Here is an 18,737-nt window from a genome sequence, read left to right on the forward strand (position 1 = left end):
AATAAACATTAACCAAATAATCAAATAATTATGTGAAATTGCAATAACAGCAAATGGAAAGTATAAAAATGTACCCTGAGCAACTTATCCTAGTCTCGAGGTGGTGGACAGCCCCTAAGGTGGTTCCCAATGTTCTCTCTTCATGATATTCATGTCTGTAAAATTCCCTCCTCTTGACTCTGGGTTGGACTCACTCATACATTTAATGACTACAATATATAAAAGTGATGGATATCAGTGCTGAGAGTCAATTATAAAAAGACTGTGGTTTCCAGTGTGTGTTCATTCGTGCTTGCTCTCTCTCTCTCTCTCCCCCTTGGGTCACTGCAAGAAAATAAATACTTGTTTGGGGATAATTTGTTATGTAACAATAAGTACTTAATACAAGATCCAATAGACAAGAAGCCAATAATAAGAGTGAGAGAGAGAAAGGAAAGAATATTCTAAATAAAATACTATTATGTGCAGGTGACACATGCCTGAAGGGATTATAGAAAACTAAGATCTGAAGACCCAGGGCTGGGCCACCTGGGTGGTATAGTTAGCTAAGCACTAGACTCTTGGTTTCAGCTCAGGTCATGGTCTCAGGGTCATGATCTCAGGGTTGTGGGATCTTTGGGCTGTGTACTCAGTGAGGAGTCTGCTTAGGTTTCTCTCTCTCTCTGCTCCTCACACCCCCCTCCATGCTCTCTCTCACAAAAACAAATAAATGTTTAAAAAAAAAAAAAAAGGAAGGAAGAAGAAAGGAAGGAAAGGGAAACACACCATGGCCAAAAAGAGACAATCTTTTTTCCTATTTTTTTCTATTATTTTTTCCTATTATTCTAGTCTCACATAATGATTTCAGAAAATTTTTTCCCTGAGACAAATTTATCTTTCTATGGAAGGGGAACAGAAGAGAAAAATAAACATTTGCCATTTTAGCTATATGAGACATAACATATTTTTAAAATGAAAACTTTCTCCTTTATATGTTCATATGTATTACAGCTTAATATCTCCATTATCATGAATCCTTCTGTCTGAAAAAGAAAGAAACTGAAATACAAAATGGGAGATTTCTTTTTTTTTTAAGATTTTATTTATTTATTTGACAGAGAGAGAGATCACAAGTAGGCAGAGAGGCAGGCAGAGAGAGAGGGGGAAGCGGGCTCCCTGCTGAGCAGAGAGCCTGATGTGGGGCTTGATCCCAGGACCCTGAGATCATGACCTGAGCTGAAGGCAGAGGCTTAACCCACTGAGCCACCCAGGTGCCCTGAGATTTCTTATCTTAAATCATATTTGTTATTTCTGCACCAGAACTTTTTCAAGGAAAAAAACTGTTTTGCAAGCACTTGAAATTTTAGGATAAAAATTATTTATATTAATGTACTATAACTACAAACTTAAGCATGAGTAAATCTCACACATACTATTCAGCAAATGAAAACAATGATAAAACAATGAGTATGATTTCATCTACATGCAAACAAAAAAAAAGGCAAAATAACTCTTACTGTTTAGGGCTGGATACATACGTGGTAAAATGTAAAAAAAAAAAAAAAAAAAAAGGCAGGGAATTATTATCCCAAAAGATAACAGCTTACAGCAAAGGTTGGGCGGTAGAACTTACATAAACTTTCATAAACATTCACTGTGTAATTGTTCTTTGAAATGCACATATGTAATATACTCAGCAATATATATGTTAATATAAAAGAAAATTAAAATAACAAGTTCAAAGAAACACAAAAACTACAATTAGTATATACACGTTTTAATATAACAATGTGAGCAACTGATCCTTGTATCACAGCATCAATGATATTGCATTCTTATGCTTTAATTTATAAATGTGATTTGCATTTTCAAAGGTATTTATTTAGTAGCAGACAACACCTAATTAGGTGTTCAATAAGCAAAATATTGGATGGGAACCCAAAGTTCTAGCAGAACAAATTCAGAAAACAACAAAATTAGAGTAAAGAAAATTGACCAATATTTTGGCTCTTCCATTTATTACTTCTACAGTCTTGCACAGATTACTCTCTGAATCTCAGTTGCTTAATCTATACATGTAAGAATTTAGTATCTGATAACAGTGGTCATTCAAACTCATAAGAGGAAAGATAATTACCTATATCCTTGATAAATGGTATTAGGAAACTTATCTAGTCATTTAGGAAAACAACGACAACAGATTCCTAACTCACTTCTCACACAAAAATAAAATAAAATGAACCAAAGACAGAAATCATTGATAGACGATAGATAGATTAACTGGAAGAAAGCATGGGTGATTTTTTTTTTTAATCTTAAATGGAACATGGAGTGAGTAACACCGTGGTTTGCCAGGGAATGTGGGGTTTCCTGGGACATAAGATGTTTAGTGCTAAAACCAGGAAAGTCAGGGCACCTGGATGACTCAGTCAGTTAAGTGTCTGCCTTCCTGCTCAGGTCATGATCCGGGGTTCTGGAATCAAGCCCTCCACTCCCATCTGACTCTGTGCTCAGTGGGGAGCCTGCTTCTCTCTCTCCCTTTACTGCTCACCCTGCGTATGCTCTCTCTCTCTCTCAAATAAATAAATAAAATACTTTAAAAAATAAAAATAAATTTAAAAAATAAAAATAAAACCAGGAAAGTCCGAGGCAAACTGGGACAGTTGTCACTGTGAGTAAAAAAACCTTCTAACCCTGGTACAAAACAGAAACCACAAAAGAAAACATTGAGAAAGATGACTATAGAAAGAATCTTACATTTCTGTATGGCAAAAAAGAAAAAAAAAATGTGCAAACTAATGTTGACAAGCAAAAACCTGTGGAATATTTTGAACATTTATGATAAACAAAAGACTAATTTCCTCCAAAAAATATACAGAAAACACATAAACCAAGAAAAAAACAGAGAGAGAGAGAAAGAGAGAGAGATGGACAACCCAATGGAAAAAATGGGCAAAAGATATGAACAGGCCAACAAAAGATAAGGTTAAGTAATATGTTGAAAGGTGACTTAGATGGTAACTATAATTATATTCTTCAAATACAACATGGAGAGAAAAATAAAACACCCAAACGGTTTATAAAAAGGAAGAGTGAGAAAAGTTTAAGTATCAAGCTCCAAAACATAAGAATCCAATAACGAATTCTATGGATGAATAAAATTTGGAAAGCCAAAAGAATTATGGTAAGTAACAAATTTGACCCTAGTTTCCAAAATGATATCATCAAAAAGCCTGTATCAGTTGGTCAGGACACTGGCTAATAAAACCCATATTGCTGGGTTAAATTTTTTTTTTTTTTCAGGCCATTCACTAGTGAATAGGGATAGATTTGTTCCCTAGTCCAGGACAGATGTTGTACAAATGTGTAACAGTTACAAGGGACAGTGTGTTGAATGGATAGGGAATATCCATACATATCAATATGCAAAGCTATATATACTAGAATGTTAATTTCAGCATAGTTTTTAATTCCAGAAAACAAAACAACAAGGAAGTTGATCTCTAAGGGTTAATTAAATAAATTTTGAAATAATATCTATGAAAGATATTTGAAAACTGCAAAATAATAATTAAGATACCACTTTTTGAATGTAAAATTCAGATGGTGTTATGTGCTTGATATACATAATTTAACTTTACCTTCTCAGAAACCCTAGATTCTAGGTCAGGGGTTTGGGGTAAAAAAAAATCTCCCAATTTTAAAGTAGTGGCAACTAATTCAGATTTTTTAAAATGTTACACAAGCCAATGAAAAGTGTCTGCAAGCCAGATCTAGTCCATAGACTGCCAAATTGCTGTCTCTGATGTGGAAATTAGAGAAGAAGCCAAAATCAAAGTCTCAAAAACATTTATAATTATGGAACTATGAGGAGGGAGAAGGTATCTAACAGAGGAGAGCACAGCCTATTTGTAGACAGAAAGGGAGGGAGCTAGAATTTACACCAGTGATGGTAAAGCAGGATCCTAGCGGTACTGGCAGGAAATGAGGCCAAAGCAAAGTGGAGGTTTGCTTTTGAAAAGACTGATACTGGGACTCTTGGGTGGCTCAGTTGATTAAGTGACAGACTCTTGATTTCATCTCAGGTCATGATCTCGGGGTCCTGGGATCGAGCCCTGCTTTGTGCTCCCTGCTCAGTGGAGAGTCTGCTTGAGGATTCTCTCTCCTTCCCTCTCTCCATATGTTGACAGTTGCTTCTGCTTGGCTCCTTTCAATCTTGTGCTCGTACGTCTGTCTTAACACTACTCTCTTACAGACGCTACAGCTCTCTGACCACTTTCTTGTTAGTAAATCATAAAGCCTCTTAGTCCTTAACTTTTCCCACGTGATTTTTTTTTTTTTTTTTTTTTTGGATTTTATCCTTCCCTCTCTCCCTCTGCCCGTACCCCGGCTTGAGCTTTATCTCTCTCTCTCTCTCTCTCTCTCTCTCTCAAGTAAATAGATAAATCAAAGAAGAAGAAGAAGGCGCAGGAGGAGAAAAAGAAGAAGAAAGGGAAAATACATTGTCTCTTAAGAGAGAAGCAGAAAGGGCAAGAGAAGTTACAGACACAGAGACATTTGGAGGAAGCTCATGTTGACGAACATTTTCGGAGTTTCCTTACTTAGCGTCCGTACCTGTGCAGAGCTCTGTGGGGTGACAGGATGCATGAAGTAAGGTCTCTACCCTCAGAGAGGTCATTTGGTTTAAGAAATACACATTGGATGACCGGTAAATCAAAAGTGAGCAGCCATCTGCTGAGTATGCAGGATAAGAGGGATAGTTTGGGTGATAAAGAACTAAGAGAGTGTTTAAATCCAAGCTCCCATCAGAACCATCTGCAAAGATTTATGAAAGCCTGGATCTCAGACTCTGCACCCTGATTAGTCTGATTAAGTAGATTTGAGTTGGCAAAATAGTATCTTTAATGATTTAGGTTCTATAGGTGACTCCCAACTAGCTTATTTACTGGTGTAGAATAACCCTTGGGGAACATCCAATGAACAAGAGATGGGATGATTTTTTAGAAAATAAAAGTAACATGATTTCATCATTTTGACTTGGACTTGGACATTTTTTCTGAAAAATTGTCAATACCACAAAACAGGATCATATAACCAGATACTCTCATATTATGTAATAGTTCACCTTTGGGGAGAGGTAGCATTTCATGGCAAACTAACAAAATGGCAAGGAAAAAGAAAATAAGTCACTAAACAACTAACAGCTACATATACACACACCCAGTTTGGAAAAGAACCTTGACCAAATCACTGAATGTTCTCAGATGACACCCTTTGAACACACTCAGGTTTCCCCTATGTTGGTTGAAAGAAATTAGATGCTGCTTTCTCCTTGTAACTGTGATCCTTTCTCCTTTTGTTACTGCCAAATGTCTGGAATGAGTGGTCTGTGACCACAGCCTCAATTTCCTCCACACCCACCCTCTCCTCAACACCAGCAATCTTGTGGCTCCTATACCCTTCCATTCAAAACCCAGTTTTGAAGGTCACCAGCTCCTTTGGGCTTTCTTCAGGACTGGTGCCCCTGGGTTGTTGGAAGATTCTGATGCTATTAACCACTTCCCTTTCCTTGTGAATCATTTTTCTTACCCCCTACTACTACCCCTGTACTTTGCTCTGTCTCCTTCGCTTTCTCTACATGCCTGTCTTCCCTTAGGCACGTTAATGCAGACATTCTCCCATGTCTCATCTGCCCAGCTTTCTCTCTGCACCTTTTCTCATCATTCTCCCTCACTCCCAGAACCCCAACTGAGCCTCGATACAGTTGATTTCTCTTTGGTTTTTTGTTTTTGTTTTGTTTTGCTTTTTTACCACTGCAATCATAGTTCAGTTCCCTCTGCCCTTCATACAAGGTGCTTGACCTGCCTGGAATGTGAGTCCCTCAACGCTTCCTGCCTCGCTCTTTTCTGCTTCTCTTCATCTCAAACATCACTTCCAAAGGGAAGCCTTCCCTGACCCTCACAGACGAGACAGACTTACCAATTACACATTTCCATGTCACCCTCTATTTCTCCTTACACATTACTTATGTGCAATAGTTTATTTAATGCTTACCTCTCCTCTGAGAGTCTGAGCTTCATGAGAGCATGATTTATGTCTGTCTTGTTCAAGTATCGCCAGCATGAAGCACAGTTCCTCACACGTGACACACACACCCTTACTTACTAACTAAAAGAATAACTAACCCACATTTTAGCCTTGCCTTCTTTTTCCTAGATGGGAATTTCCTATTTTCCCACACATAGCTGCCACATCTCTCTTACCTTGTGTGTTTGATACTATGGATAAGTTTCAAGCTCAGTTCATTTACTAAATAGTTGGGTGGTATCTTTAGTAATTCCTTGAACAAATGCTGGGCTTTATTTGCCCACGTATGAAATGAAATTTGAAGGTTTCTAAAGCCCTTCCTGTTCAAAAACTTTATATTTCTCAAAAGTCTCCTACATCTCCTTCATTTCACGAATGAGGAAATTATTGTCAAAGAGGGTAAACAATTTTTTAAAGATGACACAGTTAGTGGTTAAAAGTATACCTCACGACAAACCTTTAAATGTAACACAGAGATATATAAGAATCAAGAAATTTAGGGAAAAGAGATTGAGATTTTTTTGAAGATTTTATTTATTTGAGAGAAAGAGGAAAAAAACAAAACAGAGGGAGCCACAGAGGGAGAGGAAGAAGCAGGCTCCCCGCTGAGCAGGGAGCCAGATTCTGGACTCTATCCCAGGACCCTGGCTGGGATCATGACCTGAGGGGAAGGCAGATGCTTAATCAGCTGAGCCACCCAGGCGCCCGGAGATTGAGATTTTACTGAGAAAATGCAAAGCACCAAAATATTCAATGCATGGATGAAATTTGGAAGCAAAGGGGCATTAAATAATATACAATACATTCAATTTCAATGTAAATATCTACCTTTCCTCATCTATCCAAAATTATCATTCAAGATCCATTTTCTCCATTAAGACTTCAACAGCTCTAATCCACTGTAATATCTACCATCTTTGGGACCAATTTAAAATATTCTCCAGTTATTTTGTCTTACCTTGATCTCCCTAATTTATATTGTTAATAACTTTTAGCCACTATTCACAAACACATCATAAACAATTCAGTGTTCCTAATACTTTTTATTACTTTATTAATTGCTTAAGCATAGATGTTTAGAGGAAGCTATTATGCAAATTCATAACTCTCAAACTAGAAAAAGGAGACAGGACTGAAATTAATGAAAACAAACCCCTTCTCTTTTGCAATTGTTTTTTGTCTTTCGCAAACATGCCAGAGCTATCAACAGTCCTGTTTTGATTTTTAGTTCCTCTTCTGGTTACTTCCTGCCCTCTAGTGGAAGACAATGACAAATGAACCAAATAAGCCCAAAGAAGGAAAAAAGTGGAGGAGTCCTTAGTAATCAGGATCTTAGTATCAGTGACTTTGATAAAAGGTAGAATCAAGTTGATTAGAATAGCAAAATATAATGTGAACACGAGAAAAAAAGCTAGAATACAGATAGGCTACAGTAAGGAGATTGTGAGGGAAGAAGACCAGACATAGCATTGGAGAGCCTTTCTAGACAGTGGACCGCTTAGATTGTTTTAATTTTTCCCTGCAGGCATTTTTTTAAATAAACCTTGACTACCAACTACCACATTGCTTGAATTCATAGGCAAATAAATCCACATAAAAGTAAAAAGATTTTTTAAGTACTATGTTTTACACTGAAGTCATTAGTTCTTTTTTTAAAGATTTGTATTTATTTATTTGATAGAGAGAGAGAACACAAGCAGGGGAAGTGGTAGTCAGAGGAAGAAGGAATAACAGCCTCCCCACTGAGCAGGGACCCGCAACACGGAGTTCGATCCCAAAACCTTGGGATCATGACCTGAGCCAAAGGCCGATAAACCACCCAGGCCTAGTTCTGAAGTCATTAGTTCTTAGGCGCCTTTGTGAATTTATCTTGTACAACAAATTGAGTTATTTCTGTTTGGCAGTATTAATAACAAAGCAGTATTAGTAATAAAGACGTAAAGTCATACCCCAAGTAGTTTGCTTCTCGTTATTCTAAATTATTTCATGGTGAATTTATCATGTAAATCTCTGCCTGTAATGTAATTTGCTTTTTTGTATCCTGATCCTAAATATTTCGATAACTTTACAATTATATAAGCACAGCTTTCAGAGATTTGACTTAGGTAGTATCTTCTGGTTGCATTCAGAAACAGTTTTAAAATGCAAACCTTTAAAACATTACAATTCAAAATTATCCATTACATTTTCATCTTGATTTTTTTTTTCCTTTACCCAAAAGTCATAATGTGATCTGACATGAAAAATAGCCTCTTGCCTGGCTGGCTTCCCTGCCAAGTTGGGTCTTTGCTTTCCACAATCAGATCTCAACTACTGAAATATTTAGATCACTTGATTTTTCTTAAGTGAGTAAGCAGTCCATTAAGCCTATAACCAAGCATGGGCATAATTTTTTTCCCATGGTATTAAAAATAGTGGTGCTTTTTAGTGAAAGGCATAAGCCTATTCAAATGTCTGGTGATGCTACAGGTGGGACTAGGTGTGACTCTGTCACTGACAAGTGGTGTTGGACAAATCAATTCACCTCTCCAGGCCTTCATAATTTCTACCTTCATAAAATGGAAAACTGTCTTCCATGCCTACTTCACTGGTTTGCTTTGCAGATCAAAGGACAAAAAGTATATGAAAATTCTGCGTAGAAAGGCACAGGAATACAATACGGTTATTTTACTTGTGCTCACCAGGAAGACTGTCATGTAGAAAACAGATAGTTTTGCTGGAAGGTAGGCAGTATTTTATAAGTCTTTTATTTTTTCAATGATCAAATTATGAAATGTAATGCCAACTACACTGTTCCCTTGCGGCTGCTCCCATTTACTAAAAGTGAAACCTGAAAACTCCCTCCCACATCAACTCCTACCAACCCTCTGTAGTGAAACCAGGACACCCCCCCCTCCAAGAGCCCCCAGTGTCCTACAACTCCTACGAGAACCTAGATGTTGCAGTGTCCTCTCATCCAGAAAGTGTCTTTTACAGCCTACACGTCTTAAAGATAAATACAGACATACCTCACAGATGCACCGCCGCGCTTTGAGTGTGTTCTATTTTAGAAAGCACCTGGCCATAGAAAGTGATTAAAAGCCATAAACTCTCCTAATTTATACTGTGAACAATATGGACCTGAATGAGGTGGGATTCATTTTTTTGAAGGGCAGAGAGAACCCAGATGACTTGGATCGTTACTAGAAAATACTTGATTTATTCTGCCTCGTTCAGAAAAGGGGAGGGGGAGAACGTGGAAATAAGGAAGTAGGCAGTGAGGCAAATTATAGATACCTATAGTGCCATAGGATACAGAGTAAAATAAGTAAGACCAAGCACAGAGTAAGGAGAATAAAGTGAAATAAATCTGAGAGTAACCCCTGGCCCCATCTCTTGTGACCACATTATCTTGCCTTGCTCCACAAGAAAAGCAAAGCAAACTTAGCAAAAGCTGAGCCACGTTTTTGGCCATTCTCCTGTCGCTCTCTCACAGAGAATTAAGACTTACCGAGGGCTAAGTAGACAGTCAAAATCGGTAGAAGCCGTGGTTTAGGAGTTCTCCTAGTGCAGGGCATTTCCGATTTCTCGTATTCTGCCTTTACTTGGTACTTTGCCTCCACACAGGTATGAAAGGAGCTCTGGACATGGTGGGGCTCTCTCTGGTTAGCGGCTCGGAGCTAGATCCTCTTAGCCCATCCACAACAGGACACTCCCTTTCTACCAACCTCCTCCTTCCACTCTGTGTCTCAGGCTGATTCGTAAGTTGGAACAGAAGAAACTCTTCTCTGGAACTTGACACAGCAATAGATTTCCTGTATGCAGTGAAGCGAACACGGAGGAAGCAGATTGACTGAGGTCTCTTTCAGCTCATTGGTCCCCCTCTCACTTCTGCTGCTCACAGATCAACTTTACAGTAAAGCACTGAATGTGCCCAAGACAAACAGATTTGTCTAAACTGTGGATCACAAAGCAAAACAGGATATTTATCTGTCCTTGGCCCATCCCTTTACATTTCCCAGTCACAGTAACTTTTAGAAGCTTCTCCGTGTTGAAGAACTGCGCTGCCTCAATAATAAAGTTTGGAGGAAAATATCCTCCCTTATAAGGTCTACAACTCTAGAAGAATCATAATGTGATTAGTTTCCTATTGATACTATAATTGATTACCACAAACCCAGTGGCTTAAAAAAAACACAAATGTAGCTTACAGTTCTAGAGGTCAGAAGTCTGAAATGGACCTTCCAGGACTAAAAGGTGTCAGAGGGCTGTGTTCTTTCTGGACACGTGCAGAAAACCCATTCATTGCCTTTTCCAGCTTCTGGGGGCCACCAGCATTCCTTGGATTGTGGCTGCATAATTCTCACCTCATTCCTTTGTCACATCTCCTTGGGTTGTAAACCCCCCTGCCTCCTTCTTATAAAGACCCTTCTGAGGGGTGCCTGGGTGGCTCAGTCAGTTATTTAAGCATCTGACTCTTGATCTCAGCTCAAGCCTTGATCTCAGAATTGTGAGTTGGCATGGAGCCTACTTAAAAAAAAAAATTTCTTTTTTTTTAAAAAGACCCTTGTGGGTACATTGGACTGCTCAGATAATCCAGGATAATCTCCACACCTCAAAACCCTTAATCACATCTGCAAATTCCCTTTTCCTATGTTAGGTTACCTATTTATAAGTTTCAGACAAGGACACAGACATTTTGGGAGGCCATTATTCTATCACAATTTAGTACTTACTTCCATTTATTTACTTTCACCTCTAAAGAGCCTCTAAAGACTGATCATTTGAGCCAAATTACAAATAAACACCCATCTTTAGCTGTCACACACCTGGAAATCAGACTTTCCCAAAACAACTCTGCCTTAATGTGACTACCTCACATGCATTTAGATTATGTTTGGGAAGAAAGAAATCCATTATGTGTTACGAATTTTCTAACCCAAGGCAAAACCCTCCAGGAAAGGGAAGAAAATACTGCAAACAGGATAAAGATGAAACAACATGCATTTTTTTCTTTTAGGTTAGCAGTTTCATCTTCCCTCTTGCCAAACATTAAACTATATATATATATTTCCCCCCTTCCCCTTCTTAAGCTTTCCTTCCTGTGAACTAATTTGATTGAGACAGTGAAATCAGACACTCAAGGGCATGGAGTACTTGAAGATACATGCTGTGTAACAATGATGGACTATAGCAAAAGCAACTTCCCCCTTGCTTAATATTTCACCAGGTGTCAGAAAATCAGTAATGAAATGTCATTTAAAATAAAGCATCTAGGGGCGCCTGGGTGGCTCAGTGGGTTAAAGCCTCTGCCTTCGGCTCAGGTCATGGTCTCAGGGTCCTGGGATCGAGCCCCGCATCAGGCTCTCTGCTCAGTGGGGAGCCTGCCTCCTCCTCTCTCTCTGCCTGCTTCTCTGCCTACTTGTGATTTCCATCTGTCAAGTAAATAAATAAAATCTTTAAAAAAAAAAAAAAAGAAAGAAAAAAATAGTAATAAAATAAAGCTTCTAGGAGCACCTAGAGCCTTTGGCTCAGGTCATGATCTCAGGGTCCCAGGATCTACTCCCGCATGGGACTCCTGCTTGGTTGGGAGTCTGCTTCTCTCCCTGCTCATACTTGCTCTCTCTCACTCATTCTCTCACTGAAATAAATAAATAAATAAATAAATAAATAAATAAATAAGATCTTTAAAAAAATAAAACATTCTGGTTTCCACCATGAAGAGGCTAAGGCTAAGAGGTCAAGACCTTGGGTTTTGATAACGGAGAGATCCAAGGTTGAGCCTCTGCTGGGTAATTACTCGTCTAATGATATGAGGCAAGTTTCTTACTCAAGTCTGAAACCTGTTTTTTTCCACTTAGAATTATACTGACATGAGCATTTTTTTCTCATATCATTTCATATCATCAAAAAATTATGTTGTTCATCTATTTTAATGCCTTTTCAATTCCACAACCCATACTAAAGCACAGGAGGACCAAATGGCCTGCCTAAGATCTCCAAGTGACCAGTGACATAGCCGGGTGTAAAACCAGAGTTTCATGTGTGCTAGCCTGGTGGTCTCCCCACTGGTGGTATCTCTGGGTTGAATGTTAGGCCAACAGCTTTCAGAGAGACTCATATTCTCATGCCAGTCAGATGCATCTACAATTAGCAGTCAACAGAATGGTGTAGAAACACACAGAATTCTCCAAGTAGATTTGGGAGGATGAGGCTTTCTTCCCCATTTCTTTACCTCCTCCATCCAGAGGTTAGGGGAGTAAACCCCTGACCTCCCAGCTCTCACCCTTACCTCTTATGGAGTGCCAGTGCTTAGAAAAACAATAAAGGGACCAGGAGTTTGCAAGCCAACAATATGCCATGAATGTCAATATAAGAAGAGAAAAACGTGCTCATCGAGTAAATGCACCTCCCTGAAAAAATCTAAAGGTCCCAGATTTTCCTGAGCTGTGGTCCTTGGCACAGAGACAGAGACCCAAAAGCAGAGCAGAAGAGTAAGACATGATCAAGAGAAGGGTGTGGCTCAAACCAGAAGCCCAAACCATTTGTTCTCTCAAGTCTTCCAACTCCTTTTCAGTACTGCCACTTAAGAATCAGTGCATGTGAGGACTATCAAAACAAAAAGCCTCACATAGCAGAAAAAACAGTCAATGAAGCTAAAAGGCAAATTACTGAATGGGAGGAGATATTTGCACATGACATCTCCAATAAAGGATTAGTGTCCAAAATATATAAAGAATTGATACAACTCACACCAAATAAATAAATAAATAAATAATAAAAATAACCACACCAAATAATCCAATTTAAAAATGGGCAGAAGACATGAACAGACACTTCTCCAAAAAAGACAAACACATAGCCGACAGACACATGAAAGATGCTCAGCATCACTCATCATCAGGGAAATGCAGATCAAAACTGCAATTAAAAAACAACTACTATAACACATCACCTCATGCCTGTCAGAATGGCTAAAATCAACAACACAAGAAACAAGTGTTGGTGACGCTGTAGAGAAATAGGAGCCCTCATATACTGTTGGTGCGAATGCAAACTGGGGCAGCCACTGTGGAAAACAGTACAGAGGTTCCTCAAAAAATTAAAAATAGAACTACACTATGATCCAGTAATCGCACTACTGGGTGTTTACCCAAAGAATATGAAAACACTAACTCTTTTGTTGTTTTTTTTTTAATTTTTATTTTTTTAAAGATTTTTATTTATTTATTTGACAGAGAGAGATCACAAGTAGGCAGAGAGGCAGGCAGAGAGAGAGAGGGGAAAGCAGGCTCCCTGCTGAGCAGAGAGCCTGATGCGGGGCTCGATCCCAGGACCCTGAGATCATGACCTGAGCCAAAGGCAGAGGCTTAACCCACTGAGCCACCCAGGTGCCCTGAAAACACTAATTCAAAAGGATACATGCACCCTTGTGTGTGTGTGTGTGTGTGTGTTTTTAAAGATTTTGTTTATGTATTTGACAGACAGAGGTCACGAGTAGGCAGAGAGGTAGGCAGCGGTGGGGGAAGCAGGCTCCCCGCTGAGCAGAGAGCCTGATGCAGAGAGCCCAACATGGGGCTCGATCCCAGGACTCCAGGATCACGACCCAAGCCGAAGGCAGAGGCCCAACCCACTGAGCCACCCAGGCGCCCCCACCCTTGTGTTTTTTGCAGCACTATTTACAATAGCCAAGACATTGCAAAGCAGCCCAAGTGTCCATATATATGCAATGGAACATTATCCTGCCATAAAAAAGAATGAAATCTTGCCATTTGCTAAGACATGGACAGAGCTAGAGAGTATAATGCTAAGTGAAATAAGTCAGTTAGAGAAAGACAAATGCCATATGCTCTCACGCATATATGAAATTCAAGATACAAACAAATGAGCAAAGGTGTGGGGGAGCGGGGAAAGACAAACCAAGAAACAGACTCTTAACTATAAAGAACAAACTGATGGTTACCAAAGGGGAGGTGGGTGGGGATGGTGTGTGAACTAGGTGACAGGAATTAGAGTACACTTATCATGACGAGCACTGAGTAATGTATAAAATGGTTGAGTCGCTATACTGTATACCTGAAACTAATATAACGCCATATGTTAACTATATTGGAATCAAAATTAAAAAAAAAAAAGAATTAGCACACAGGAGAAACAGAGAGAACTATGTTATGCTGGTTAATGTTGTGGTAGCCAAAACAAAGGGGCTTAGGAAGCTTTAATACATTAGAGCTGCTTTAAGATATAATGCCCCCAAATTTGCACTGTTGATATACTCAAAAACTGATTTATCTGCCTATAAATGCTTTTGAAGTAAACTTTTTCCAGCCAAATGTCCCCAGTGTTAGATTCATACTTAGCCACAATTGAAACCAGGTAAGATGTTGCTCTCTTGCCCATTACGTAGAAGCTTTGCATGATCTTGAATACTTACTGCACAGACTCTATTGGCCTTTTATTCCTGACTCTTTGTTCTCCATTGCCTGTCTTTTGCCTCCTGGATTTGAGTGCTCACTGCCTAGAACACAAGTACCTGCTTGCCTCTCCTTTCTTAGCTGAATTTTCCGGATGTGTATTCTTGCAAAAATGAGCCAATACTTACTTGCCTTATTATTTTTACTTTCTGTGAGCTCTCTGCCTTAGACATATGGATTGATTTACCCTGAGCGCGTGCGTGCACACACACACACACACACACACACACACACACACACTACTAAACACTTAGTCCAAATCTCTCAATTGACCCTGTCCTCCTACTACCCAAGTACTAATGTAACAATTTCACAGAGGTGAAAGACCAGTGCCTAGCAATGTGGAGAATTTCAAAGACTTCAAACTCTACAACATTCCAGTATTTATTTCACTTCTGCCCTGCCCTTGTGGCATGATGGTTGGAGATTTGAGGCTAATGAATTACTACTATAATTGAGACATGATAATTCATATATAATAACATAAAATGGCTGCTCTCTTGGCCATACCCTATTTCCCCATTCTCTACTTCACCTCTCTGCAATCTTCATTGATTCAAGCTTTAAAGGTTCAAGCTCTTCTGAAATCCTGGATCTTCTTCCATGCATAATCATTAGATGTACCAATAAATAACTTAAAAGAGGCTCACTAATTGTTATTTGTACTTCTACATTCTACTATTATGCCAATGTCTACCTTGAAATTTTTGACTTCCAATATACAGCTGATGCTATGTCATCCCCATAATTCTTCTTAAAAAGTTAGATATAACATCTACCACGTGAGAATTAATCATTATTTTTTTATAAAATTCACTACTTATGCAAAAAGAAAAATTTGAAAATGTTTGAAAATAAATTAAGTGCAATATCACCAAGTAAAGCCAGAGCAGGAAAATTAATAACCACATTTTGAATTTTTCTAAATATTAATTCTAGGCATCACTCATGTCCACACAATAGCGTATGTCAAACCCTTAGTTTAACATGCAGGTCTCATTCTAAACACTTTATAAATATGGCCTCAATTAATCCTCTTAACAACCCTATGAAATGCATACTACTATCCCCATTTTACAGTTGAGGAAACTGAAGCCAGAGAGATTGAGTAAATTGTCCAGTTCCATAGCTAATGAGTGAGGAAGACATATTTGACCCCAGGAAATCTCACCCCAATGTCTATCCCTTAACTAAGGGACTAATTAGCTTACTATTTATGTTTTAACTCTCTGCCTTGTCTCCAATACATCTCCTACACTCCTCACCTCTCTTAAATCTGTTCATTCCCTCACTCTTTTGCCCAGTTGGGCACTCCTACAACTTCACAGTCACCTGCTTTGGAGAGAGAGAGAGAGATTGAGGGGATCAAAAGGAAGTGAGATGGAGGAAATGAAGCAACGAAGGAAGAAGGAAGAAAAGAAAGAAAAAAACCCTGCTCTGTCCCTAATCATCTATTTACAAATTTACTAACTTAATATTACTCTCTGCTGCCCCCTGGAGATAATTTGGTGAAACTAAAATTAATGTTTTCATAAACTTATTTTATAAATTCAGTAATAGAAGCACTTTGAGATTTTGGTAACGTTTTGATGTGGTTTTGATTGCATGCCTCACATTGCACATTTATTTACCTCTTTTGGAAGCTAGCAAAACAACATATGACTACTTGATGGGCAGTATAGATATGATGACCTAAAAAAATATTATTGAAAAAAATAATAATCTTCTGAGACACAGATGGCTCAATAAAAATGGTAGGATAAAGAGATGGATGGATTGGTGGATGGATGGATGGATGGATAGATTCCATGCCTCCTTCCAGGGAAATTTGAGATAAAATTGTCATAGGTTGAATATCCTAGAAAGCATACTCTAAAATGGAGTTTAGTGTGAAAGATGTTTATTAAAGAATAACCTTGAACTCATCACTTGTGAAAATGAAGGAACAGGAACTGGAGTGGGCAGAGCCAGAATTAAAACGATAAGGTAGGTCCACAAGTTCAGCTAACCCCATGGGGAGCTCTGGAACTTGAATGCCCTTTAGGGTTGTCCTCTGTTTTGCTAAAATGGCCATATTTTATCCTCCTGTATCTATCAGTCATTAGATATAGCTCTAAGAAGGAGCATGACATAGGGTGAGGTCATCCATGAAGGGCCTAACTTTAACTGACAACACTTACCAACACTGGAGAAAAAAATCCTTTACTGAAGGAATCAGATGGTACCTCACAATGCCTGCCATGTGGATAAATGTTGGAAGATAATCTGATCTAATTCTGGTCTCAAGTACAGTGGTATGTCAGTCAGCCAACTGTCTTTCACCCCCAAGAAACCAAATTACTGAATAAAAATCTTGTTGAAAATGTAACCAGGGTGCCTGGGTGGCTGAGTGGGTTAAGTGTGGGACTCTTGATTTTGGCTTGGGTCATGATCTCAGGGTCATGAGATCGAGCCCTGTATCAGGCAATCAGCATGGAGACTGCTTAAGATTTTCTCTCATCTTTTTCTTCTTCATCTCTCACCTCCCACTCATGGTTTTCTCTCTTTCTCAAAAAAAAAAAAAAAAAAAAAAAAAAAAGGAAACAAAAAACAAGAAACGGAACCTGGGGGATTTCTACATTAAGGTGCAGGCAAAAAAGGAAAAAGGAATCCCCACCCCAATGCTGGGACCCTCCACTTCCTGAGGCCTACACACACTACACCTTCTACCTACAGCCCCATATTCCACCTCCCTGAAGGGAAACTAGACCTGAGGGATGGGAACATGGGGAATGGGGAAGGGTGCTGGCCAGAGGAGAACCCCCTTTCTCATGGCATTAGAAAAGGGAGGGATAGCTGGGGTCCCTGCCACCTTTACCCCTTTCTGTAAACTCCCGATCAGCTCCTCAACAGAGTCTGATCCTCTTGCTTCCCCTTATGCACCCCTTGGTGAATCTTCTGAGATGATTTTTGGCCACTTTGGGACTAGACAGCAATTCTCACAGTGGGGGATGGGAGGTGAACTTTAGAGGCAGTTATGTTATTTTCATCTATGAATGACAAATGGGAAGGGGAAGTCCAGAAAAATACAGAAATGGATTAAAAAGAATGAAAACCCAAGTCATACGCCATGCCTGAAACCTAACATTTAGGCAAGAAGGGACAGGAAATTTTAAAAAGAAATATTCCAGGGGCGCCTGGGTGGCTCAGTGGGTTAAGCCTCTGCCTTTGGCTCAGGTCATAATCTCAGGGTCCTGGGATCGAGCCCCACATAGGGCTCTCTGCTCAGCAGGAAGCCTGCTTCCCCTCTCTGCCTGCCTCTCTGTCTACTTGTAATCTCTCTGTGTCAAATAAATAAATAAAATCTTAAAAAAAAAAAAAGAAATATTCCAGAATGAGCCAAATGGGATCACTTTAAATGTTTCAGACGGTATTAAATTAACAATAAACAATTTCTGTGTAACTTTCTAGTAAAAGAATATGAAACATAAAAAGCTGGTATCTGTCTGCAATTTCATTTAATTTACAATGGGACCTTTTTCAGGAGAATGAGAAATGTTCTTTTGAACTACTATGGTTTTACTATATCAGCAACTTAAAATTTTTGTTTCCAAAGTACATGTTTGAACCATGCTGTCTATCTTTTATAAGATGTTGTTACATTTTCAATGAATAAATAGAAAATAGTGTAAGTGGTTTAACTTCAAGAAGTTAAATTTGAAAGTTTAGAAATGTTAGAATTTTTTTCCTAGTTTTGAAATAGCTGTTAGGACTTTGGTCCCTGAAGATGAACTTCCCCAATTCACACTTCAGTTTTGCTACTTAGTTTTTGTTTACTGTATTGTGTTTTTTTTCTTTCTGTTCTAGAATATTTATTTTATTCTTTTTTCAAAATTGCTGTTATTGGGGCGCCTGGGTGGCTCAGTGGGTTAAAGCCTCTCCCTTGGACTCAGGTCAAGATCCCAGGTTCCTGGGATCGAGCCCCGCATTGGGCTCTCTACTTGGCTGGGAGCCTGCTTCCCCCTTTCTCTCTGCCTGCCTCTCCTCCTACTTGTGATCTCTGTCTGTCAAATGAATAAATAAAATCTTTAAAAAAAATTGCTGTTGTTTTTGTAATTTCTAGTTCTCTACCAAAACTTTTAATTTTGCCTTTTTTTGTCTCTGTGAACATTAAATGACTATTTTAGAGTCTCTGTCTGATAATTCCAGTATGTAGAGTGTCTGTGGCTAAATATTATC

The 18,737-nt window shown here is 38.8% G+C and overlaps 1 protein-coding gene and 1 long non-coding RNA gene across 2 annotated transcripts in view; both read right to left on the reverse strand.

Moving 5' to 3' along the window:
• Window positions 1-9,904, reverse strand: part of LOC125097220 (cell surface glycoprotein CD200 receptor 1-like) — a 31,538-nt gene extending 21,634 nt beyond the window's left edge. Inside the window, 1 exon segment of the mRNA XM_047724856.1 lies at window positions 9,557-9,904. Coding sequence (XP_047580812.1) covers window positions 9,557-9,623 — 67 coding nt within the window. The 5' untranslated portion in view covers window positions 9,624-9,904.
• Window positions 9,905-13,386: 3,482 nt separating this feature from the next.
• The window catches only part of LOC125097284 (uncharacterized), a 30,670-nt gene continuing 25,319 nt past the window's right edge, over window positions 13,387-18,737 (reverse strand). The window contains exon 3 of the long non-coding RNA XR_007126523.1: window positions 13,387-13,441. This is a non-coding gene — a long non-coding RNA (uncharacterized LOC125097284). The remainder of the gene's footprint in view (window positions 13,442-18,737) is intronic.

The sequence above is a fragment of the Lutra lutra genome, chromosome 1, assembly GCF_902655055.1.
Source record: "Lutra lutra chromosome 1, mLutLut1.2, whole genome shotgun sequence".
Classification (NCBI taxonomy): Eukaryota; Metazoa; Chordata; class Mammalia; order Carnivora; family Mustelidae; genus Lutra; species Lutra lutra.